The sequence below is a fragment of the Schistocerca serialis genome, chromosome 5 (assembly GCF_023864345.2).
Source record: "Schistocerca serialis cubense isolate TAMUIC-IGC-003099 chromosome 5, iqSchSeri2.2, whole genome shotgun sequence".
NCBI classification, from domain to species: Eukaryota; Metazoa; Arthropoda; class Insecta; order Orthoptera; family Acrididae; genus Schistocerca; species Schistocerca serialis.
In genome coordinates, this window is record NC_064642.1 from 406,099,536 (window position 1) to 406,125,293 (window position 25,758).

Genomic DNA, 25,758 nt, shown 5'->3' on the forward strand with positions numbered 1-25,758 from the left:
CAGAATTAAGCATAATGTGGTTTGCTTTCGTATTAAAACAGGGCTTTGTCGCTCAATTACACAATCATATCGATTCATATACCGTAAAAACAGTAACGTGGAGCACTATTTAGAAAGTTGGCATAGGAACAAGGGACATCTCGTGAACTGTATGACAGAATCAAATAGATTTGCAGTAATAATTGTTGGCTTTGACCCATGGTGGACGATGGATTAGCTGTAGCAATAAAAATTGCAAATAAGTGTACAAATAACAAGATGGCAGCGAATGGTGTGAGGCAGAGGCTATAGTTACAAGCAAATTCAAGATACAGAGGATGCACTTAAAAGCAAATTCAAAATACGTGGCAGCGTTAGTCGTTGTGCGGCTCCTAGCTCGATGTAAGCATTTCATTTTGGCGCCATTTCAACGGCTTACCCGTGAAATGCGTAGATAATTACTCGATCAGCTTCTCATTTGACACATAGAGTGTACGCTGTTCCACACATTCCCATCGCAGAAAAGTCAGAGGTGGTCACCGAGGATAGTAGAGAAGCCTATGCCCAAATGCGCAGAAACATGCAAAAATATTTCATCAGTTCAAAAGAAAGAAAGAAAAAAAACGAAAATAAGGCAGCACTGTAGGCTGATCCACGAACGATAGCGGTTCGCGCATGTCGAGGCACGGGCGACGATTGCATTGTTGACGATTCCAGGCAACAGTTGCGGTAGGCGCATACGTGTGCTTTCTACTTGAAGAAAGTGTATATCCCGCAAATTATGACTCTCCCTTGCTAATGCGGAATGTATCACGTTTGACCACCATCAGCGACGACAGCTCGTAACAAATGAAATAAAAATTCATTAAGCAACTCGCTGCAATCACGTTTAATGCTCTCTTGAGCTACGGCATTTAGAGCAGATCGCTCAGAACACTACTGGACGCTCATTGGCTGTCGGAGAATGCGTGACGTAGGTGCGCAGAACAAGCCTAAACGCCGGCCGGAGTGGCCGTGCGGTTCTAGGCGCTACAGTCATGCCTCGGGCATGGATGTGTGCGATGTCCTTAGGTTAGTTAGGTTTAATTAGTTCTAAGTTATAGGCGACTGATGACCTCAGAAGTTTAGTCGCATAGTGCTCAGAGCCATTTGAACCAGCCAAGCCTAAACTCGAGCGCCATCGTTCGTGACTCCAACTATAGTGGTATGTCTTTATAGGAACAAAACGAATATCATGTACTGCAATAAGATATATTACTCCAGGTGCGTTTAGATTTTGGAAGTAAAGTTGTGAGGGCAGGTCGTCAATCATGTTTAGGTAGCACGATAGAGCACTTGTCCTCGACAGACAAACGTCTCGGTCCAGTACACAGTTTTAATCTGCCAGGTAGTTTCACCCTCACTGGACGTTTGTTAATTTTGGTTCAACTGATAACCTTGGAGTTTCCTCTTAAAGTGGTCAGACACTGCAGTTACACTTACTGTGTGAGCATTTCCGGAACGTTTGCGATGAAGACTGTCTGTACAGCGTTACTTGGAAAATCTTAGGTGGTGACCTATCCATCAGTTCACACGTTTGCCACGGGAACAGTTAATATTTTAAATTCAGGCCTAGAAAAAACTAGTGCATTAACAGACACAAAAGTACTAGATCGCTGGTCTTCAACTGCTGTAAAATTTAATTATCTCTTGAGACGGAAATGCTATTGACTACACCGTAAAACTCTCATTGACGTCCGCAGCTAGTGGTCTAGTGACTTGAGTCTGGATCACGGGGTCCCGGGTTCGATTACCTGAAGGATGTGGGATTTTTCCTGGCTGGGGACTGGGTGTTTGTGTTGTCCGCATACTTTCATCATTTTCTTCGTCATCATCATCATCATCATCATCATCATCATTCATGACAGTGGCTACATTGGAATGTGAACAGAAAATTGGAGTGTGGAAACTTGGGACTTTGTATGGGCGCTGATGACCGCGCAGTAGAGCGCCCCACAAACCAATCATGACCACCACTATCATTGACGTCTAAGTACGATATATTCTGCGGATTCATTTAAATGCGAGCTACAAGCATTATTTTCTCGTAAGAGGATTAAGGAAGCCTAAAACCGATTCAAATGTTTGAGAGATGTAGGGTGCCACTGCTATACCGAGACCGGGCACTGTCATCTACTGATACTTAAAAGGGAAATTCCCCATCGCACCCCCTCAGTTTTAACGGTAAAATGGCCCAGTGGGTAGCCTGTCAAAAATCGAATACAGATCATGCATGAAAACTGGAAGAAAGTGCACTGAACTGTGACAAAAGCATCAGAATAGGGACAGTGAACAGCTCAAGCTCAAGAGGTGCAACATAAAGCGAATGGCAAGAATCACGGCGTTTTAATTGTGTGGTCGTGGTGTTGGACTGCAAAGGGTGATCAGTGTTCAAATTTCCAACGTGCCACATCTATTTTTTCCCAAATAACTATGAACTTCCCATCCTGCCATTGACGTGTCTGTTTTCCATCTGTGGTCTTGGCAATTGTCATTTTATACGTTGGTTATAGAATATCAGCCATGTGGTAAGAATAGATTACCGTCGCAAGTAAATGTGATGAATAGTGAGAGCTGGCGAGATGCCGCATAAACCTCACAGAAATGAAAACAACAAGTAAATGGTTGCGGACTGTGTTACAACAAAGGAATTAGTGTGTCAAAACTTTCAATACGGAACGCGAGGGCCGTAACATGGGATACTTCGGTAGAACAAATACCAGGTATGTACACCTGGAGGTCCCTTAAACCTCTCTGCTCCAAACGGACATTACACCACGACACAGGCACAAATTTGAATCCAGCAGACAGACACGCCAGTGGCCGAGGACAGTTCATAATTTTGTGAAAGAAAAAGAGAATGGGGCGCCATTCCTTCTTCATAGTTAAACACCATGACCACATAACCACGACGCCATAGCTGCTCAAATCCGCTCCATGTTGCCCATCTTGGGTTTGCACCATTCACTGTTTTGATATAGCTTCTTTTTTCACAGGTCAGTAAACCTTCTTCCTGTTTTCATGCTTGATTTGCGTTCAGTTTTAGACTGGCTGTCCGCTGGCCCATGTTGCTACTAAATCGGAGGGGGGATGCGATGGGGAGTTTCTCTTCTTAGTGGGGAGCAAGTAGGGGCCGGATGCGTGGTGTCGACCTGGAAGCTACGCACTACTGGACGTTCAGCCACTATCGTTGCGAACCAAAATAATTTAAGATGATACCCAACGCACAGTGCGCTCTTCCACGCAAACCGACGAGCTGAAGGAAGTTCCGGTTCCAGCCACACCACAGTTTTACTGTGCGACTGAAAGAGAGAAGATGGAGTAAGCTATGGAAGGAAGTCAAGGGAGGGGAATAGATAGTTTATAGAGTAGGTTTTGGTGTTATTTTACTAAAAATGGAGCGCTGCACGTGCTAAACGTCTGGCGACAATAAATTGAACAGTTGGTGAACGACGCAATTAGCCACAAATACTTTCTAAATGTTTTATTTTACTGCCGCAACCGGTTTCAGGCTACCATGCCCATCTTCAGATGGCTGATATTTTTCGTTACATAGGTGTTTTCATCAGTAGCACGCCATCTGCTCCTCACTGTACAAGAATATTAGAATATTTAGTGCCACTTTATAAGTTGTTTCAATAATAAAAATATGCATTTTTTTATATACGGTGCGAAATAGATGTGTTCACTTACATACCTTCCAGTAGATGGCGATTTGTTTTGTTGTGGTCCATGTGGTACTCTAGCTCGATGTGTATGTTCTTGAATTTCACACGGCACACACATTGTAAATAAATTACTGTGGCACACGTCATAATATTCTTAAAATGAATGTTAAGCACCATAGATGTGCTATAAACTTAATGTTTTTGTTTACAATGCAAAGATTATCATTAAGCAAAGATTGAGAGATATCATTCATTAAATATTGATCGATGGTGTAAAAAGATGATGCACGGAATGTGCAAAATGCAACATGTTAATAACAGAAATTTTTGCACTCCAAGAGTAATCTTATTATAAAACCAGTAAGATAAATTGTTTTAGGAGGATGTTTCTTTTTCTTCTGTACTGTCAGTGTAAATTATAGACGAAATACTTCAAAGCAAGCAGAATGCATATTATGAAGTAGACACATATTTGTGTGTATAGGTATCTGATTATCATTACAGTTCAAACTTAACTGCAGGAAATACAAAATTAAAAAGTCGGAGGGAGGGATGAGAGCAACACTTTTGTTCATTATGGAAGTTTTGTATTTATACAAATGAGTGATGCTCAACCCACAATTTAGGAATATCATGAATTGTGCCACAGTAATTTATTTACAGTGTGTGTGTGTGTGTGTGTGTGTGTGTGTGTGTGTGTGTGTGTGTGTGTGTGTGTGTAGTTCAAGAACATGCACATTGCGCTAGAAAACCACATGGATCACAACAAAGCAAATTGTCATCTTCTGGAACGTATGTAAGTGAACACAACTATTTTGCAACATAGATAAAAAATGCAAGCATTTTGGCGTGTTTTTGTTATTGAAACAATTTATGAAGTGGCACTATATACCCAAATATTCTAGTGCAACGTAGAGTACGAGATGCTGTTGATCAAAACATCTGCCACGAAAAATATTAGCCCTCTGAAGAGTTGGAACAGTAGCCCGGAATCGATTATGGCACCAAAATAAAACAGTGTTTTTGGCTAGTTGGATCATTCACCAACTATTATTAACAGTCGCAGAAATCACAAGATCCGACATGGATAAAATAACAGTAAATTAAATGATGATTCGCACTTGTATTCGCCAACAGTATGCGCACACCGTAATGTTGAAAGCATTTATTCGCAGATTGTGTATGAATCCGCTTATCGTCCAAACAAACAATAATCTTTTGAATTTAGGTGTTTTTTTCATAGAAACTAAAACAAGTATGCCTTCTTTGCAACTTTGTTTTGTCGTTGATACATGATCATTCGTTTAAAGTGGCACCTCTCAAAACCATATCAGCTCAACATAATTTTTTTTTTTTTACAAGTTTCCTTACTACCCTCGAAGCCCTGTCATACTGCATAAATACGCGCACTCTTTTCAAAACTTCCAAATAGAAAGCCTCGTTAACTGGCTAACCCTAAGAAACAAACGCTGAATGGATGACACTTCTCACATCGGCAAAAAACAATTAAGCATTGTCTTGATATACGATTTCACCTGACACGCATTCTTGGGGCGAGGCGAACTTTAAGTTGTTGCTTTGATGCAGGGTCGTAAGCATAGCATCAAGTTTCGTCATCTGTGAAATTTTTTTTGTAAGCGTTTGGATCATTTCCGGACTCTTCTTTTAGAGCATAGCATGTTTCCACGCGACCTTGTTTTTGTTCAGCAGTCAGGGCACGAATTTGGCAGCCACCCTGTTCATTCCCAAATCGTCTGTCACAGTTCGCTGCACTGAATTTCAATTCACTCCTGACAGCTCCACAATTTCTTCAATGGTCCGTCGTCGAACTTCGTTGACGATTGCAAGAACGTTTTCAACATTTTCAAGCGTTCGGATCGCGAAAGGCCGAACAGGACGGGGTTTGTCATCTGTTGGCCTTTCATCATTTTTGAGACGGGAAACCACTCAAAACACTTGAGTGTTCCCAATAGTACATTTTACAACATTTCAAAAGTTTGTTCCACGTTTTCCGAGCAAAAAGCACAATTTCACTGCCGCACGCTGTTCACGAAAAAACAGCCATTGCAAAAACGATAATCATACGAAACAATTTTCATTATAAACTCTGTCGAAACTAGTCCAGACCTCATTCAGCGACGGCACTCGAGTTACTGACTCTGGAATGATCGCTCTATGCGCACCTAGCAGGAAAACGCGATACTACAAAAGTTCTGCCCACCAAAAAATTAGTTTTGTTTCTTTTGTGTACCTCGTCGTATACATCCACTCGCAGAAATCAGGTACATAACATGGAGGTACAGTGCTACCTTTTGAATCAAATTCACGAGCACTACACCCTCAGCTCATCGTTGCTCCTTATTGCAATGTATTCTTGTCCGAGTAGCAGTACTTAAAGGCAAATAAAGACAGGAAGCAGGCATATCATGACTCTTCACTATCACTAGGCTAGGCGGTGTTAATGGCCAAAGTAAGCTGTAATCTTTCTGTAGAGGGAACTAAGTCGCGTTCAGTTCAGAAGACTTTCCTCACTGTTTAGTGACATGCAGAAAAGAGGGAAGAACCGACGAAGAAGGTGACGCAACGGAGCTCCAGGATGTGTAAGATGCCTGTCAGTCGTGTGGACATTACGCAAGATGGGACGCGAAGTCGGAAAGAGTTTAGCTCCTCCAAGGAAGAAGCAAAGAACCAACAGTAAGTATTCCGTTAACGATTTTCAGCAGATTCTGCTATACTGTGAGGTATGCAGCGAGATGCTGACTCTGCAAAAATTTAAACCGTATTTATGCAGCATGACAGGGCTTCGAGGGTAGTAAGGAAACTTGTAAAAAATTAAATTATGTTGAGCCGATATGGTTTTGAGAGGTGCCACTTTAAACGAATGATCATGTATCAACGACAAAACAAAGTTGCAAAGAAGGCATACTTGTTTTAGTTTCTATGAAAAAAACACCTAAATTCAAAAGATTATTGTTTATTTGGACGATAAGCGGATTCGTACACAATCTGCGAATAAATGCTTTCAACATTACGGTGTGCGCATACTGTTGGCGAATGCAAGTGCGAATCATCATTTAATTTACTGTTATTTTATCCACGTCGGATCTTGTGATTTCTGCGACTGTTAATAATAGTTGGTGAATGATCCAACTAGCCAAAAACACTAACTGTTTTATTTTGGTGCCATAATCGATTCCGGGCTACTGTTCCAACTCTTCAGAGGGCTAATATTTTTCGTGGCAGATGTTTTGATCAACAGCATCTCGTACTCTACGTTGCACTAGAATATTGGGTATATAGTGCCACTTCATAAATTGTTTCAATATCAAAAACACGCTAAAGTGCTTGCATTTTTTATCTATGTTGCAAAATAGTTGTGTTCACTTACATACGTTCCAGAAGATGGCAATTTGCTTTGTTGTGATCCATGTGGTTTTCTAGCGCGATGTGCATGTTCTTGAACTACACACACACACACACACACACACACACACACACACACACACACACACACACACACACACACACTGTAAATAAATTACTGTGGCACAATTCATGATATTCCTAAATTGTGGGTTGAGCATCACTCATTTGTATAAATACAAAACTTCCATAATGAACAAAAGTGTTGCTCTCATCCCTCCCTCCGACTTTTTAATTTTGTATTTCCTGCAGTTAAGTTTGAACTGTAATGATAATCAGATACCTATACACACAAATATGTGTCTACTTTATAATATGCATTCTGCTTGCTTTGAAGTATTTCGTCTATAATTTACACTGACAGTAAAGAAGAAAAAAAAACATCCTTCTAAAACAATTTATCTTACTGGTTTTATAATAAGATTACTCTTGGAGTGCAAATATTTCTCTGTCATTAACATGTTGCATTTTGCACATCCCGTGCATCATCTTTTTACACCATCGATCAATATTTAATGAATGATATCTCTCAATCTTTGCTTAATGATAATCTTTGCATTGTAAACAAAAACATTAAGTTTATAGCACATCTATGGTGCTTAACATTCATTTTAAGAATATTATGATGTGTGCCACAGTAATTTATTTACAATGTGTGTGCCGTGTGAAATTCAAGAACATACACATCGAGCTAGAGTACCACATGGACCACAACAAAACAAATCGCCATCTACTGGAAGGTATGTAAGTGAACACATCTATTTCGCACCATACATAAAAAAATGCATATTTTTATTATTGAAACAGTTTATAAAGTGGCACTAAATATTCTAATATTCTTGTACAGTGAGGAGCAGATGGCGTGCTACTGATGAAAACACCTATATAACGAAAAATATCAGCCATCTGAAGATGAGCACGGTAGCCTGAAACCGGTTGCGGCACTAAAATAAAAGCAGTCTGATTTGTGGCGGTCGGGCGACTGTTTTTTCCATCATGACAATGCCCCTCTTCGCGCACCGCTGTCTGTGTGACCATTCTTGATGGAAAATGATATGACCCCTGTTCCTTCCCCCCACCCCTCCCCCACACTCACCCGACATTGCCCCGTGTGACTTTTCTTGTTTTCCAGAATGAGAACACGGATGAAAGAAAAGCGTTTGCTGATGCTGAGGTGAAGAAAAAAACGGAGGTGTTGTCAAGTATAACAAAAGATGAATTTAAATAATGTTTTGAAATATTGAATGAAAGATTATACAAGGATGTTAGTGCAAGTGGAGAGTACTTTGAAAGGGATTGAAGGTTTATGCTTAAAATGGGAGTAAATAAGTTTAAAAAAGGTAAGTTCGGTTTCCTTTGGGTACTCTCCTTGTATGTTTGGTCAGCAAACGGATTGTGTTACTCCTACATATCCTTACAGGTTTGATGGGTTCTGTCAGCTCTGTTACTTTGTTGTTGAAGTAGTAGTAGCAGTAGCAATAGGAGCAGCAGCAGCATCTAAACTTATTTTATCAAGCTTCATTTTTAGCATCTGTCAATATGGGTGATATCCGGGCGGAAAACGTAAAAGAAATAGATCTATAGCAGGTGGATCGCTTAGAAATTCGTTAGTCTGTTTGATGCAGCAACATGATGTTGTAATGCAAATCATTCGTCTTAAAAGTTGAACAGAAACGGGTTCCGTATCATAACAAATCACTACACTGATTTCGTCGACGCTGCGATCGTGCCTGCGCTCTCTCTCTCTCTCTCTCTCTCTCTCTCTCTCTCTCTCCCCCTCTCCCCCCCCCCTCTCCCCTCTCCCCCCCCCTCTCTCTCTCTCTCTCTCTCTCTCTCTCTCTCTCTCTCTCTCTCTCTCTCTCCCTCTCCCCTCTCTCCCCCCCTCTCTCCCTCTCCCCCCCCCTCTCTCCCCTCTCCCCCCTCTCCCCCTCTCTCTCTCTCTCCCCCCCCTCTCTCCCCCTCTCGTACGACCATATTCAGGTTTGGATTTTCCGTGGTTTTCCTAAGCTATTTAAAGCAAAACGTCGGTATGGTTCTTTTGAAAAGATCACGACCGATTTCCTTCTTCAATCCGAGCCTTATGCCCCCTCTGATCGATCATCGACGCGAATTTAAACACTAATCTTTCTTACTAAATACAAGCAAACAGAGTAGCGTCTCTCACTTTTCGCCGCTTCTTAATTAGTGACATCAAAGAAGGAAACAACGGAAAGCCGAAATCATCCCGTATGTGTCGCTTGATCGACAATTAGAAATGTTACTACACCATTACCAATTGACAGACGCACTTCGAAATCCAGTTATGCGGTAAGCAGCTCTCACTATCTTGAACTGTGACTAACGTTCTTGAGAGTGAAACTTGTAAGGTGCCCCGTATTTGCAGATAAGAGCGCATTTTACTTTATTTCCAGTCTTGCTCTTTCACAGGCCTGAAGTAAATGTATCAGTGCTGCAGTACGTAGTAAGGAGCGAGTGGTAGGTTCCCACGCTGGCTAGTAGAGGCGATTGGTCATCTGGCGCTTTCAGAGCCAGTGGGTGGAGGGGCCGATGCAGAAATTGATCGTGACGTCGGCAAAGAGATAAGCAGGGAAAGAACTTTTATGCTGGTGCAAATCAAATAATTGTTATCAATAAAAATTTGCTTACAGAAGTTATCTTTTGCCACTCGGAGATTAGTAGTAGTCTACAGGTTGTACATACCGTATTTCAGTAATTTTACAATACCAGGAAATGTTGAAATAATTGAATAATTTGGTATAACTGAAGATGTTCGGTCTTCTACGAACCATACCGATTGTACGATCAACACAGATTGTGCGCCATAATCGGCAGTTGTCGGTAGGATGTCTTTCGATCTACACTAATGCTCGTAAATTAAGGCTAAATGCAGAATGTGGTGGCACTACAGAAAACTGGCGCTAATAGCATAGGCACATAGGGAACACACACGACACAAATCTGTAAGTCCACGGTACTGGTGATAAGTTCATAAAACCGTCCCGAAACACATCGGCTACAAAACGCCACTGTTCCCTGCGCATGAACACTGACTTCAATATGGAATAAGATCACCGTGCACACGTACACAGGCCGCACAACGGGTTGGAATACTCTGGATCACGTGGTCGAGCACCTGCTAGGGTACAGCCCATTCATGCACCAGTGCCTGTCGGAGCTCCTGAAGTGTCGTAGGGATTTGAAGATGTGCAGCGATACGTCGACCGAGAGCACTCCGGACGTGCTCGATGGGGTTTAGGTCTGGAGAACAGGCAGACCACTCCATTCGCCTGATATCTTCTGTTTCAAGGTACTCCTCCACGATGGCAGCTCGGTGGGGCGGTGCGTTATCATCCATTAGGAGGAAGGTGGGACCCTCTGCAACCCTGAAAAGGCGGACATACTGGTGCAAAATGAATTCCCGATACACCTAACCTGTTACAGTTCCACTGTCAAAGACTTGCAGGGCCGCAAGTGCACCAATCATAATCCCACCCCACACCATCAAACCACGACCTCCATACAGGTCCCTTTCAAAGACATTAGGTGGTTGGTATCCGGCTCCTGGTTCACGCCAGCTGAAAACCCAGCGAGAATCACTGTTCAGACTATATCTGGACTCGTCCGTGAACGTAACCTGAGACTACTGTTCCAATGACATGTACTGTGTTCGTGACACCAGGCTTTACGGGCTCTGCTGTGACCACGGGTCAGTGAAATGCACCTTGCAGGTCTCCGGGCGAGCAAACAATGTCCGTTCAGTCTTCTATAAACTGTGTGTCTGGAGATAACTGTTCCAGTGGCCGCGGTAAGGTCCCGAGCAAAGCTACCTGCAGTACTCCGTGGCCGTCTGCGGGCACTGATGGTGAGATATCGGTCTTCTTGCGGTGTTGTGCACTGTGGACGCCCCGTACTGTAGCGCCTGGACACGTTTCCTGTCAGCTGGAATCGTTACCATAATCTTGAGATCACACTTTGTGGCACACGGAGGGCCCGTGCTACGACCTGCTGTGTTTGACCAGACTCCAGCCATCCTAGTGTTCTACCCCTCATAACAACATCAATATGTGTTCTTTGAGCCATTTTCAACACGCAGTCACCATTAGCACGTCTGAAAACGTCTGCACACTTACTCGCTGCACCGTACTCTGACATGCACCAACACACCTCTGCGTTTGTGGACTGCTGCCAGCGCCACCGTGCGACGATCGCAGGTCAAATGCACCGCATGGTCATACCCCGAGGTGTTTTAAAACCACAAACCGCCTACCAGAGCGTTGTTTCACCATTTATCAGCATTATCTTTAATTTATGAGCATGAGTGTAGTCATTTAGTAGACCATGCTGTCGACCGTTAATAGTTAACGTATAGTCAGTGTGAAAAAGTTCATTTTACAATGTTTCTTAAATAAACGCGCCATAATGGAATCCCGTGTAAAAAATTATTTGGGCAAAAAAAACTTCTTACTGCTTCGTTACGTAAAACATAAACAGTAGTATTGAACTTTCAGAATCCGACGGCGCAGCTACGACTCAGCAAGCGGTCGTAAAGCTACAAGAGCATCTCCACATAGCGCGTAAGAATAATTCCCGCGGCGGCTCACTAAGTCAGTTCAAGGACGGACTGGCTTAATTATTGCAAAACTCCGGTGGGAAAGCGTGGGCAGTTATATTGTGAGACACTTTTACGGTACCACCGTCCACAGACTCAACTGCTAAACTGAGACATTTCTGGAGGTTTAGTACGAGTGGAGGATTCCTGCAAACTGCAGGCCCTGATGGAAAGCATGTTAAGTTTCACACGGAGAGAAGCGTATACCTGTATCCATTTCTCTGTTTTCATTTATCGTTTAAGTCTCCTGCAGCAGTTCAAATGTGTGTGAAATTTTATGGGACTTAACTGCTAAGGTCATCAGTCCCTAAGCTTACACACTACTTAACCTCACTGGACTCGCATTCGGGAGGACGACGGTTCAATCCCGTCTCCAGCCATCCTGATTTAGGTTTTCCGTGATTTCCCTAAATCGTTTCAGGCAAATGCCGGGATGGTTCCTTTGAAAGGGCACGGCCGATTTCCTTCCCAATCCTTCCCTAACCCCAGCTTGCGCTCCGTCTATAATGACCTCGTTGTCGACGGGACGTTAAACACTAACCACCACCACCACCACCACCACCACCACCACCACTACTTAACCTAAGTTATCCTAAGGACAAACACACACACCAATGCCCGAGGGAGGACTCGAACCTCCGCCGGGACCAGCTGCAGCAGTTCCTTATGACTGGTAAGTATCCTACTTCGCTTCGTTTATACTGAGAATAAAAAGATTATGTATGTAAAATTATTGACCAGGATCAAGTGGCATTCTCCAAAATGATTAAGCGTAAAAAGGGCAGCTTCTGTGCACAAATTAAGTGCTTTGGGAGGCATCGAGTACGAAACACGGCGACTTCAACTATCATTGTACACAATAACTATATTGCAATTAGTACTGCATCATGGGGAGTTGATTGGGTTGGTTGGTTGGTTGGTTGGTTTGGTCTCCTAAGATTCATGAAAAGCGTTACAACGAAAGACACTTTTGACTCATAACAATGTGAAAGTGTCGTTTTATGTAAATGTGTAATTTGACAAATTCTCCATAGGTAGAATACCGTATACTGTCATCGGCTACGAAGTTTCGTGCATCAAGGCGAAAGTGATGATCAATAACTATATGGAAACCCAGAATGACTTAACCGAAATTTACACACACCTTAGAGACCGTTATGAGTGGCATTTCGCCCCCACAGTCGGAAAAAAGATAATGCTCTAAAAACAAACCGAATTTTTCGACTACAGCATTAGGAACAAAACACTACCGCGGCCATTACACGTCTAGGGATAACGTTTCGAAAGGACATGAAATGGAACGAACACCTAAATTCAGTTTTAGAGAGGGTGAATGTGAATGATTTGTGAAAGGATAGTGCAATTGAGCTCGAGCTCCTCCGTAGGGTGGTTAACAGGAGGTTTTAATGTGCAGCAGTGAGACTTGTTTACGTTTTGTTATTAAGTAATAAAATTAAATACAGGATTAATATGCCCTAAGTCTGGAGGTTGCTTTGAACACCGCAATGCATCGCTAGTCGTAGTCCTATGGCGGCTGTGCCCTGCCCTTCCCTTATTTCCGACTTTCCAACTGCCTTACCCAGCCGATAATGTGGCGGACTCACAATTTGAAGTGGACTTTGAACCGAGCCACAACCTGTCATTTTTCTCGTATTCGAAATCTCAGAGGTGAAAGGAGCGGTACACTACAGGGACAATACCACCATCAAAGGAGGACTGAAGCAGAGATCTTTGGATTTGTAGTCTGACATCTTTTCACTTAGCTACCGAGCCAGTTAGCCTGACATAATTATCACTAATATTACTTTTTCGTCTCGTCTTACTTAGTCTTTATTTTCTGTAATTTACGTATCAATGTGTTGTACCTGCAAACAATCTGGCCTAACAGTCATATTTTAGTTACCAGTTATCACTATATTACGAACTCCTAACATAAAATGTGTGGCTGTGTGGTCGAAACTTCAGAGCATTGAACTCTTGCCCTTAGAGGTCTCATGTTCAAAACCAGATAGGGGCGGGGACTTCCTGCCTCTCCAGTCCCTCCACGACGGCCTCGTGTGTCGTCATCTTACTGATAGGACTGTTGATGTTTTCGGGTATCCCATATATCGATATTTCAAATGGTTCAAATGGCTCTGAGCACTATGGGACTCAACTTCTGAGGTCATTAGTCCCCTAGAACTTAGAACTAATTAAACCTAACTAACCTAAGGACATCACAAACATCCATGCCCGAGGCAGGATTCGAACCTGCGACCGTAGCGGTCTTGCGGTTCCAGACTGCAGCGCCTTTAACCGCACGGCCACTTCGGCCGGCTATATCGATATTTAAAAGCGACGTTTAAGACTCTATGCTTCGAAAAAAGGAATCGATTTATCGAAGGAGAAATATCAACATATCAGACCATAAAAATATCGGCTGCAAATGGTAAATATAATACTGATTTTAGAGTTACATGTTTAAGTATTGATTTATAATTAGACATTCTGCACATCGATAAACTAGCAGCCTGCCTTTCCCCCTTTGAGCAAGAATTGAAATAAAAACACATAATTTGAAAATTTGTAAATTAATTGTGGAATTTTGTGCAGGTGAAAAGCTTCTATTACAATACCTTTTTGGTTGGCTGTTGTGTTGTTAATTAAGAACAGTGTACATGGTGTATTGTTATGATATATTTCATTCCAGTTAAGCTCGAACGCTTATCTTTTTTAGTTTGTCATCTGATACACGTCGAAATAAACCTTTTTTCACGCTGATGTATGAAAATTGTGAGGTGAAGCTAAAGGTTGCAGTTTTTGTTGGTAGCGCAGCAAAGAGTAATCTCGTCATTTAGATTTTCTGCTATTGTTTTTGAAGAAAACTATTGTAAAGAAATAGCAGACTAGCTGCTTTAAAATTTTTTAAACGTAACCGGTGCGCTATTTCTTCACAGAAGGAGCCTTGTTATACCATTTACACCGTGCCACCCGCACTGCCACATATACACTACTGGCCATTAAAATTGCTACACCAAGAAGAAATACAGATGATAAACGGGTATTCATTGGACAGATATATTATACAAGAACTGACATGTGGTTACATTTTCACGCAATTTTGGTGCAAAGATCCTGAGAAATCAGTACCCCGAACAACCATCTCTGGCCGTAATAACGGCCTTGATACGCCTGGGCATTGAGTCAAACAGAGCTTGGATGGCGTGTACATGTACAGCTGCCCATTCTGTTTCAACATGATACCACAGTTCATCAAGAGTAGTGACTGGCGTGTTGTGACGAGCCAGTTTCTCGGCCGCCATTGACTAGACGTTTTCAGTTGGTGAGAAATCTGAAGAAGGTGCTGGCCAGGGCAGCAGTCGAACATTTTCTGTATCCAGAAAGGCCCGTACAGGACCTGCAACATGCGTTCGTGCATTATCCTGCTTAAATGTAGGGTTTCGCAGGGATCGAATGAAGGGTAGAGCCACGGGTAGTAACACTTCTGAAATGTAACGCCCACTGTTCAAAGTGCCGTCAATGTCAACAAGAGGTGACAGAGACGTGTAACCAACGGCGCCCCATACCATCACGCACGCCTGGTAATACGCCAGTATGGTGATGACGAACACACGCTTCCAATGTGCATTCACCGCGATGTCGCCAAACGCGGATGCGACCATCATGGTGCTGTAAACAGAACCTGGATTCATCCGAAAAAATGAGGTTTTGCCATTCGTGCACCCAGGTTCGTCGATGAGTACACCCATCTGTTTACTGAGGGATCGAGACGTGGCTGCACGATCCGTTAGAGCCATGCGGACAAGATGCCTGTCATCTCGACTGCTAGTGATACGAGGCCGTTGGGATCCAGCACGTCATTCCGTATTACCCTCCTGAACCCACCGATTCCATATTCTGCTAACAGTCATTGGATCTCGACCAACGCGAGCAGCAATGTCGCGATACGATAAATCGCAATCGCGATAGGCTACAATCCGACCTTTATCGAAGTCGGAAACGTGATGGTACGCATTTCTCCTCCTTACAGGTGGCATCACAACAACGTTTCACCAGGCAACGCCGGTCAACTGCTGTTTGTGTATGAGAAATCGATTGGAAACCTTCATCATGTCAGCACGTTGTAGGTGTCGCCACCGGCGCCAACCTTGTGTGAATGCTCTTATAAGCTAATCATTTGCATATCATAGCATCTTCTTCCTGTCGGTTAAATTTCGCGTCTGTAGCACGTCATTTTCGTGTTGTAGCAATTTTAATGGCCAGTAATGTACTTCAGAGTCAGGGAGAGACTGGACGTGATGAAAGCCCAAAGGGTAGTAAGACCCGGTAACACAGTGAAAGTAAAATTATTTTCCACTTCAATTTCACAAGAAAAATTGCAAATATTTACCGAAAATTGCGAAAAAACTATAATATAAAAGAAAAATATCACTCTATATTGACATTTTGACATCGACATACCGATATATCGGGGAAGAATATCTCGCCCATATATATCGAAATTATCTGGGGTAATAGGCATATCGACATGTTATCAGCAGACCTGCTTGCTATCACTTGAGTATAGAGGGTCCGAGGAACTTACCCAGAGTTAAAGGTGGCTTGAGCAAGAGGCCGGCCACCCTTCGTCCCCCCATCCTCCCCCTCCCCCTCCCCCCCCCCCCCCCCCACCCTTCTAGTGGCAAGGCGAGTAGAAAACCAGACAGTTCCGGCCCGAGCTTACTCCACAGACTTTTTCTTTACCTCTCAAAATAAAATTTAATACCAATTTGAATACACGATGCCTTTCACAGAAACAGTTAACTAGAGTTTCCTAAGATTTGTGATTGCTTGTGTGCCAATTTCCTTCGTGCTCCTTGAGAGAAATAACTTACCGCACCACTTTCCGCGAAATAATGGCGGATACGTTTTTTGGCAGTTTATACGACGATTCTTCTGTTTCCACGCTGTGACTCGTTCGAAGACATTTTGGCTGATAAACTCTAGAGCACACTAGGGGCCACTACGTTTTCTCAAGCTATTATTCTTTGCCATTGTCGTTCACTTGTAGTAATTTTCTGCTAAAAGCTGCAGTTTTGTAATTATATTTATTTTTTCTCCATTTTTCTAACTTACAGTAAGTCTTTACTGTGTTTGCATTTATTAAAATGAAGGCAAATTCTTAAAGTTGTGTTTTGACAGATGTAGGATTCCAGATGTGCAAAATAGACACGTCTGTTAAGTTTACACTGTCTTTTAAAATGTATGAACAAGAACTAAAATGTGCAATGCGTAATGTACTGTGAGGTTGTTTATTAAATGTGTTTATCTTTTCTGTAACCCATCATACTATATACTGAAATGTAGTATAGTAACTTGTCTTTTAATTAGTTTTTATTCATTATTTTCATTTTATGGTGGAGGAATCTCTCCTACACTGTTCTAATATACGACCGCATGAGTTACACACAGGGCTGTACAAATCTTTTCCCTCACCACAAGCTTGTGTTTAACGTTAGTTGGCAAACTGCTCCTGGCGACGCCAGGTATGTGTGGTTTCGTAATAATGTGTTGCAACTTTCGATCGTAACGTTTGTAATATCACATTTTTGTATTTTCTTAGTGTTGTTGCCTTTCTTGTGTTCCAGTTTATACCTGAAGTTGACCTGCAGCGCACATTGAAACAGGTTCTCGGTAATAAAAAGTTATGATCCAGACGTTGAACGTACGAACATTTCTTATGTTCTCATTACGCATGGCGGCTCATGGTGTTGCTATCTCTGCATGAAAATATCGCCTGTGGATGGTCTTAAGGAAATGCAAAACGACTCAGAGCATTGCCATCTGATGTTTCTGTTTCTGAGTGAATAAATGCGAGCTCGTGCCTATAGCAGAGATAAGGACCGGGAAATAAGAGACTAAAAGTTCGGTGGTAAACTTCTGGAGACGCACATCAGTAGTGTGGAGGGCGAATAAAATACTTCGATTTAGCAGGAGAGATCTGGGGAAGTGCACCTTAAGGGAATCTCACTAAAGCAGCGAGTGCGACTGGCTTTAGAATACTACTTCCGCCATTGGAGTCGGTAGGAAAGAAGCATGACAGCAGCCATTAAAATAGTCAGAGATACACTATTGCATGTCAGTACATTCATCAAAAAAGGTTAAGAGCGTATCAGAGCACTCAACTGGGAATATTTGGATGACGTAAGACTTCCTTCTGGCTCTATTTGTGATTTAAAGTATCAGTGTACGAGGTAGCGTACGCAACACTCCTGCTTCTGTTGTACGTCTCGAGCAGCACACGTGAGAATCCTCAGCACAAGAACACGAAAATTAATGTGTTTATACGGGGTGTTCAAAAAGTCTCTCCGCAGTGCCGTATGATTGTTCGCCTGCCTGGGTTACTTCCCTTCAAGTGGACTCTCCCAACATTCCACTGTTTCGTTTCTCAGCTAGCGTCAGTAGTATCGTTGGTGTGTGTCGTTACGTATTGACGTGAACGTTTTAGTTCCTTTGTTCGTTTGTTCCGTTTTTGTCGCTGTTAAAATGCTAACCATTGAAGAACGTGTGTTTTTAGTCGAACAAGTGTTCAAAGCAGGCGGTAATTACACAGTTTCAGTTCGTCAAACATTTAATTCAGTTTTCCCGGAGACAACACTCCCACATCGCGATACTGTGCGAGATTTGATTAACAAATTTTGAAGTACGGGTTCAGTGACAGATGCACCGAGAAGTGGTCGTCCTAGCGTCTTGTCTGAGGATAAACTAATCGATATTTCCGATAAAATGTCCATGAGTCCGAAGAAGCCAGTAAGAAAACTCGCCCAGGAAATCGATGTTAGTGTCGGAACGGCCCACCCAGCAGTAAGGAAAAATTAGAATTTTTCCCGTACAAAGTGACAAACTGAAAAATACTGATCATGGCAAGAGACTGCATCATTGTCAATGGTTCAAAAATTTCGTTCAACAAAATGGAAGGGATGTTCTTAATGACGAGACGTGGTTTCATTTATCCGTGTACATGAATTCTCACAATTCTCGTATGTGGAGTACTGCAAATCCATTGTGTATTAATGAGGAACCACTTCGTTCTGTGAAAATAGGAGTTTGGATTGCAATTTCTAGACGTCGGTTGTGGGTCCCATATTTGTCAACGAAACAATAAACGCACAACGATACTGCAGTGATATTCTGTACCAATTCGTAGGAGAACTTGTGTTAAGTGAAATACTGAACTGTTATTTTCAACAAGGTGGTGCAACCGCGCGTGCTACTGACGTTTCAATGTCACTGCTTGCTGATGTTTTAGGTGATCGCATAATTTCACAGGGACTTTGGCCTCCACGATCGCCTGACCTAACACCACCTGACTTTTTCTTCTGGGGTGCAGCGAAAGCAACTGTCTATAAAAACCGTCCACAATCCATCGATGAATTGAAAACTGCAAATCCACTTTCACTGTTTCTGTTACAGAAGAAATGTTACAGCTTGTGTTTGGAAACATGATTAGACGAATTGAATTGTATATTCAAAAACAGGGGGACACTTTCAACATTTAATGTGACAATTTGTAAATAAAAATGAATATTCAATAAATTAATAACTTGTATTTCACTGAGTATCGTTTCAGTATCTTCACTGCGGCATACGGCACTGCGGAGAGACTTTATGAACTCCCCGTATTATTTGTTAGTTTACTCTTCTTGAGTGTTAAGCGGAAATCCGTAATAATTACTTGAGAGATGGTGCACATCTTAGCCCAGATCACTTGTTCACAACCTTCATTGTCGACTACCAGTTTCGATAAGCATGGTTACCATCTTCAGATCTCGATAAAACGTTGGTACGTGTCTCCTATACCAGCTGTACAAGTACTCTTTCTAAAACATTGCTCGGTGTGTGAGAGACGAGATGAATGATGCATCGGCAAGTAAGGTTAAAATCACAACATACAGAGTAATTCGCCAAATGTTCGTGTCTCATATCAAACACCAGTTCGTACTTCACTGCAGTCCAGCGGTACCCTGGCTGTAACGTACACTGCAGTGTGTGCTAGGGAACACGAGGATATGGCAAATTACTCTGTATCTTGTGATTTTAACCTTGACTTGCCGATGCATCGTTCATCGTGTCTCTCACATACCTCGCAATGTTTTAGAAAGAGTAATTTTGCAGCTGAGCTGGTATAGGAGATATGTAATAACCTTTTACCGAGATATGAAAATGGTAACCAATCTTCGAAACTGGTAATCGACAATTAAGGTTGTTTACAAACGATCTTGGCGAAGAAGTTCGCCTTCTCTCAAGTATATGTTACTTGTACTGATACGTATCTAAACATAGATGATTTTCGATACGTCTCACTTTTTTGCGTAATTGACATATATTTATAACAATGTAATTAGCTAATAGCTTCGCAACTAAAGTTGAAATGGAACGGAAATCTGAGAATAGTGCGCGTACAGAGGCTCAGTCAGTTATGTGCGAAGTACCCTCCTCCATACGGTGTGCAGAGGTTCGCTGAGCGTAAATGCAGATGTACGTGTGAAAAGGCTGCAACTAAAAATGTCATGAAGCGCATTGTACCGTTTACTATGGTCTCGAGCGAGTAACCAACGACGTACACGTATCCGAGCATTTAACGGTAGATCACACGAAGAATGTAATGGGAACTCGGTGTCGTCGTGCGGAAGTTGCACAAGCGCGTGCAGTTTTGCGGTATGCGATCCGACGTCGCGTCATGCCGCTTCCTGGAGTTCCACATTTACCGGCGCGTGGCGCACGTGACGAGACCAGCGCAGCGCTCCGCGTGCATGCAGGGTGGGCAGGGAAGGGTGGCTTACGTGCACGTGGTCACAGCGGCACCTCTGCGCCGGCTGACGCAACGAGGGCGCAACGGCCGGAGGCGTGGCCCCGCCGCGTCTATTTTCCCCGAACTGTCAGCGCGCGAGTCGGCGTCGCGTGTCGCCGCTCAGCTGTTTCAGCTCCACGCGCACCGCGCTAGTCAGCCGCGCTCCCCACCGCCGCTTCGCCCCTGCTGGCTTCCCGTTGTAGAGGAGCAGCAGCGGCGCGCGCCGCTGGCTTGACTCACGCCGTACGCTCAAGGGCACCTTGGAAACTCGCGCCCGCGCCTATTCGCGACGGGATAAAGGCGGCTCGGGAGGAAGTTCGGCGAGTTTTGTTTCCGACACTGAGGTACGTGAGTCTCGGGGACCATGAGTGGTACGTAAGCTACCAAACGGCACTTTAACCCCTTCACTGACGGCTATATGTAACTGCTTACTCAGCAGTTTAAATTTAATACTGGCAAGTGGCACGCCCATTTATGTGTCAACGCACTTCAATTTATCGCTTTTAAAATACCTAATAATTTCCTTCATAAATATATATCGTACTGTTTCTACTTTTCTTAAGTAATTCGTCTATCTACACCAGCGTGATCTTTTTTTTTTCTTTTTTGTATTTGTAATGACTGTTCTGTTTCTCTTATTAAAAATCGCTGGCTATTTTTGGGCTTGTTGAAATTTATGGGGCCACACTGCGCACAGGCTATTGTTAAAATTTAAATACATGCAGGTCATCTTTGTCCGTAAATTGCTCTCTAATTGGAGATTGGATTGATCTGTCCAGCGAAGTAACAATGTGAAGTGAAGGTGAGAGTTTACTTCGGTCTGCTCTTTATACATTTTAACTTGATTTTTAATTTTTTGCTAGGTTCGCATTCCTGCGACTCAACAATTTTTTTTCGGGGGGGGGGAATAGTATCACCCTTCGTCCTGTCGAAAAAGGAGGGAAAAAACCTACGTTAGCATTAGCCCCCGGCGGTTATTGAAATTAAAATGGATGCGATAACCGTAGGCAGATTTGAATCCTAACTTTACTTTATGAGTCTCAAGCGTTCGGTTGTTGACCCACCAAGATCGATCCGTCTCGCCTTCCAAGTCAGAAAGTCAGTCACGATTCAAGTGAGGTTATGAGCCAAAGGATCGAGTGGTGGGAAAAACTCGTCACTATTTCGGAAGCGATATTAAAGCAGCAGTATTAAGAACTGATTGCTTAATATAGTTTCTCCATACTCAGTGTATTGACTTACACATTTTCCGTGCGAACGCCGTCTTTGTTCACGTCCGGCTTGCTGCCAATATAGTTCTTACTCTGCAGCTATTGGCTACGCAAGGGTTGTTATTCTCTAAATAATTCTCGAGGAATTTAAAAAAAATATATAATTTCGTTGCTAGTGTAGTGTATTACGTTAAGTAAAAGACGATGGAGACGATATAAAAGGTTTGCATCTGTTGTGCGCCAGTGGCTTCTTACCGCAAAATGCATGCATACCGCTGCGTTTGGACGTTCTTTCCGAGTTCAGATTGGTGTGCTGCGTCTATATAAAGTGTAATGTTTTATTTCTCTTCATTTTTCCTCTCAGCAAAAAGCTTTTCGCTAAAATATTATCATCGTTATCAGTTTTTCACTGTACATATGGTTATTTATCCGGCCGGCCGGTGTGACCGAGCGGTTCTAGGCGCTTCAGTCTGGAACCGCGCTACCGCTACGGTTGCAGGTTCGAATCCTGCCTCGGGCATGGATGTGTCTGATGTCCTTAGGTTAGTTAGGTTTAAGTAGTTAGTTCTAGGGGACTGATGACCTCAGATGTTAAGTCCCATTGTGCTCAGAGCCATTTGAACCATTTTTTGTTATTTATCCGCTCTGCCTGAAATGGAATTATGTTTTTACGATTCGAGTGTCATTATCCATGTCGAAACTAAATATAGCTAGTGTTTGTGTACAGATGTTCGACGCATAACATACTGGTGTATAAGGCAACAAAAGCGCCCCGCTACAACTAAATTCAATAGAAGCTTATCTTACTTTTTTAAAACTAAAATTAGAGGCTTTAGAGAGACGCAGTAGCAAGCAGATACATGTAGTATTTCCTTCGACAATCTAGATTTCATGTTCTCGTAACTCCAGTTACCGATGGCTTATTAAGCTCTGATTTCTTGATACCACGTTCCGTACTGCTGATGATACATGAATAGCAGTCAATTGCAAACATACAAACCACGCTGACGAGTGTAACAGTTGAACAAATCTCATGTTTCATATTCACCCAACGAGGTTACGCATCGGTAATAGGGCACTAGACCGCTTTCGGGAGGAATACGTACAAATTCCTCCCCATTCATAAAGATTGTTTCAAAGATTTCCCTGAATAGCTTAGAACGCATACTGGGGTGGTTCCTTCGAAAAGGATGCTGTCGAATTAATTGGTTGGTTGGTTGGTTGGTTTGGGGAAGGAGACCAGACAGCGTGGTCATCTCGAATTAATTTCCGAACCTTGTTCAATTAGAGCTCGCGTTCGACCTTAATGACCCCGTGCTTGGCAGAATGTTAAATCCTTAACTTCCTTTACGTTAATCACCGTAAAATTTCTCACGAATATGATCTGTGAAACGCATAAATTCTCTTTCGACACTGCAGTGGTTTCTTAATGTAGAACGTGGATATCAGAGACTGTGCGATGGACATCACTTCAGTAATACAAACATTCTGGCATGTACTACTGACCTCAGTTCCTTCAAAAAATGGTTGAAACGGCTCTAAGCACTATGGGACCTAAGTATCTGAGGTCATCAGTCACCTAGACTTAGAACTACTTAAACCTAACTAACCTAAGGGCATCACACACATCCATGCCCGAGGCAGGATTCGGACCTGCGACCGTAGCAGCAGCGCGGTTCCGGAATGAAGCGCCTAGAACCGCTCGGCCACAGCGGCCGGCTCAGTTCCTTCCTTCGATCGGAATCGTAAGGAAATGCCCAGTCGTTAATATGACCATATCTGTTACGATCTGGCAGTCTCCAGAACCTGAGAGAGTATTATTCTTTTGTTTAGAGCGAGGTGTTTCGTAGACCACTATCCAAGGCTGGCTGCGTATTGTTTCGCGTTCAGTATTGCGCACATCCGTCGTCGGGCGATAATGACACAGAGCTACCAGTAGGCGGACAAAGTACAAATAAAACTCCCGAGCACACGGATGCTGCGGTATTGGAAAGTTCGGCACAAGAGTAGCTAAGAATTTTAACTTCTCCTGTATTTTCAGGAAATCTTCTGAGCTCTGAAAGGACGAGTAATATCGATTAAAAACTGTATTCACTTGTCACAGTACACCTGTTATCGCAGCTGAGGACTGTCGCTAAGATTTACGAGGTACGATTTATCTGGATATACCGTCCCCTTCCTGTGAAGTGGCCACTCACCGTATTTAGAAAGAAGGCGTGTTCGCGCTATAGAGGGGACACACCGATTGCGCGAACCGGCTGGTGCGTGACGTCACTCCAGCGGCCGGATCCTCGCGCTGCGATTCGCTGAACAGTGCCTGCCCCGCCGGTGCCCTGGCTGTCGTGCCAGTTTCCCGCCTATCAGCTGTTACCTCGGCTCAGTAGCCGTGCGCGACCGTTCCTGGCAGGTCGTGGGTTGCCCTATCTTCTGCACTGAGTCCTCTGCTCTCGGTAAGTGTCGCACCAGCCAACTTCGCTTACTAATTCTGCCCTGTGCTGGGTGCTGCAATTGCGATAAGGGACCGGCGTCCTCTAGCGCCGTGTGTGAAATCTGTTGTGAACAGCTGAAAGTGACGGCCTTCCACTGCGGCCGATCTTCGTTCACCGCCTTAACCTATCCCACGTCCACTAGTAGAGTCCGCTGATCGTTGTAGGTGCGTCTTTCGATACTGCATTTGTAACCATTACCTCGAGGAGGTTGTGTGACCCCTTGGACATGAACACTGGCCTTCTATATGGGGCAACAAACTCCTGGAAATTAAAGACCTGCCAATGGCTTAGAGACTTCCTGTGACCCCTCTCGTGACCAAAGCAGCTACAACCACCTCGAGAAGGTTGTCGCAACTAGTTTAGTCTTAAACCCGGGTCAGTGCGAACACACCAGATCATGCAACAGACCTCTGTGACCGCGTAATAACTAGAGGGCGACAGCAGCATTATTAAGCACGTAGTATTGCCTACTGTATACGGGTATACAACGTTGTTCACTCTTGTAAATAGGGAAAATGAACAACAGCAAGATACGTGGCTGCTTTTACTGTTACCTTGTGTCGTTTGGGGTATTCAAAAAAATATATAGAAGTCCACTGGACAGCCGAGGCTGCTGTACAAAAAGACAAAAGCGGTGCATTTTGCTGGGCGTAATGTGTCATTAACCTAGTGGCAAGTGTGCGTAGGTGCTCGTTTCAGGCTGCGCCAGCTGTAGGCAACGTAGTGCGAGCGCGCACTGCGACGATTATCTGACCCACTTTCACGCAGGATACGCACCGGGGGGTGAAGCAAGCCGGCGGTAGGCAGGTGGCTGAAAGTGGATCGATGGCTGCGTGCACACAGAGGGCGATTCGAGGTCATTCCAAGGACGTGCAAAAAGGAGCCAGCTGCTTGCCGTGTGTGGTCTCCGGATCTGAAAATACCTCAGCTGTGCGCTGGCGGCTCTTGATATCGCACAGAATAGATACCGGAGCGACGGAGAGAGACGCAAGTTAAACTCGCGCTGTAGAGGCCACGAAGTGTGATGGTTCTTCGTGTCACAGGATGAAATTCTGCGCGTAGGGGCGTAGGTGGTGTGTAGGTGTAGACAGAGAGACGAAAGTGAAACTCTGGTTCGTGAGGTTATTGACATTATGCTGTTAGCGGAGCCTTTAGCAGATGGTTCACCAAAAAGATACGCGCTTTCTTGTACAGAGTCCTCAAAATTGAAAAACTCCTTAAAACCACGATCATTTTTCTGTTACCTGTGTAATACGCTGGAGAAACTAGTATTTAAAAAATCAAGTGTGGGTAAATGTGTTACTAGATCAGTATGTAACAGCATGTTGCGCCATTTTGAAGGAAATTACGTTAATTTATATATTTTGAATCAATAAAATTGAAAAAACTGTGGAACATTGAAGCTGCTTCTTGTATGGTGACCAAAAAATAAGAACTTCACAACTGTAGAGAGTCTGGGAGTAGACTATTGCTAAAGAAACTACAAAATTTTTATTAATTTTTTACTGCT

The 25,758-nt window shown here is 43.3% G+C and overlaps 1 protein-coding gene across 5 annotated transcripts in view; it reads left to right on the top strand.

Moving 5' to 3' along the window:
- The window catches only part of LOC126480724 (L-lactate dehydrogenase), a 310,377-nt gene that overhangs the window by 214,843 nt on the left and 69,776 nt on the right, over positions 1–25,758 (top strand). The window contains exon 1 of one of the 5 annotated variants that reach the window (XM_050103992.1): positions 20,747–20,892. The exons of 2 other annotated variants lie outside the window; for them this stretch is intronic. Coding sequence is in view for 1 of the 3 variants with exons in the window: in XM_050103990.1 (XP_049959947.1) it covers positions 20,913–20,919 (7 nt within the window). In the remaining 2 variants the exon portion in view is untranslated. Of the gene's footprint in view, positions 1–20,746; positions 20,920–24,091; positions 24,210–25,758 lie in introns of those variants that run through there. 2 more of the 5 variants (XM_050103990.1, XM_050103991.1) reach the window with 2 other exon arrangements.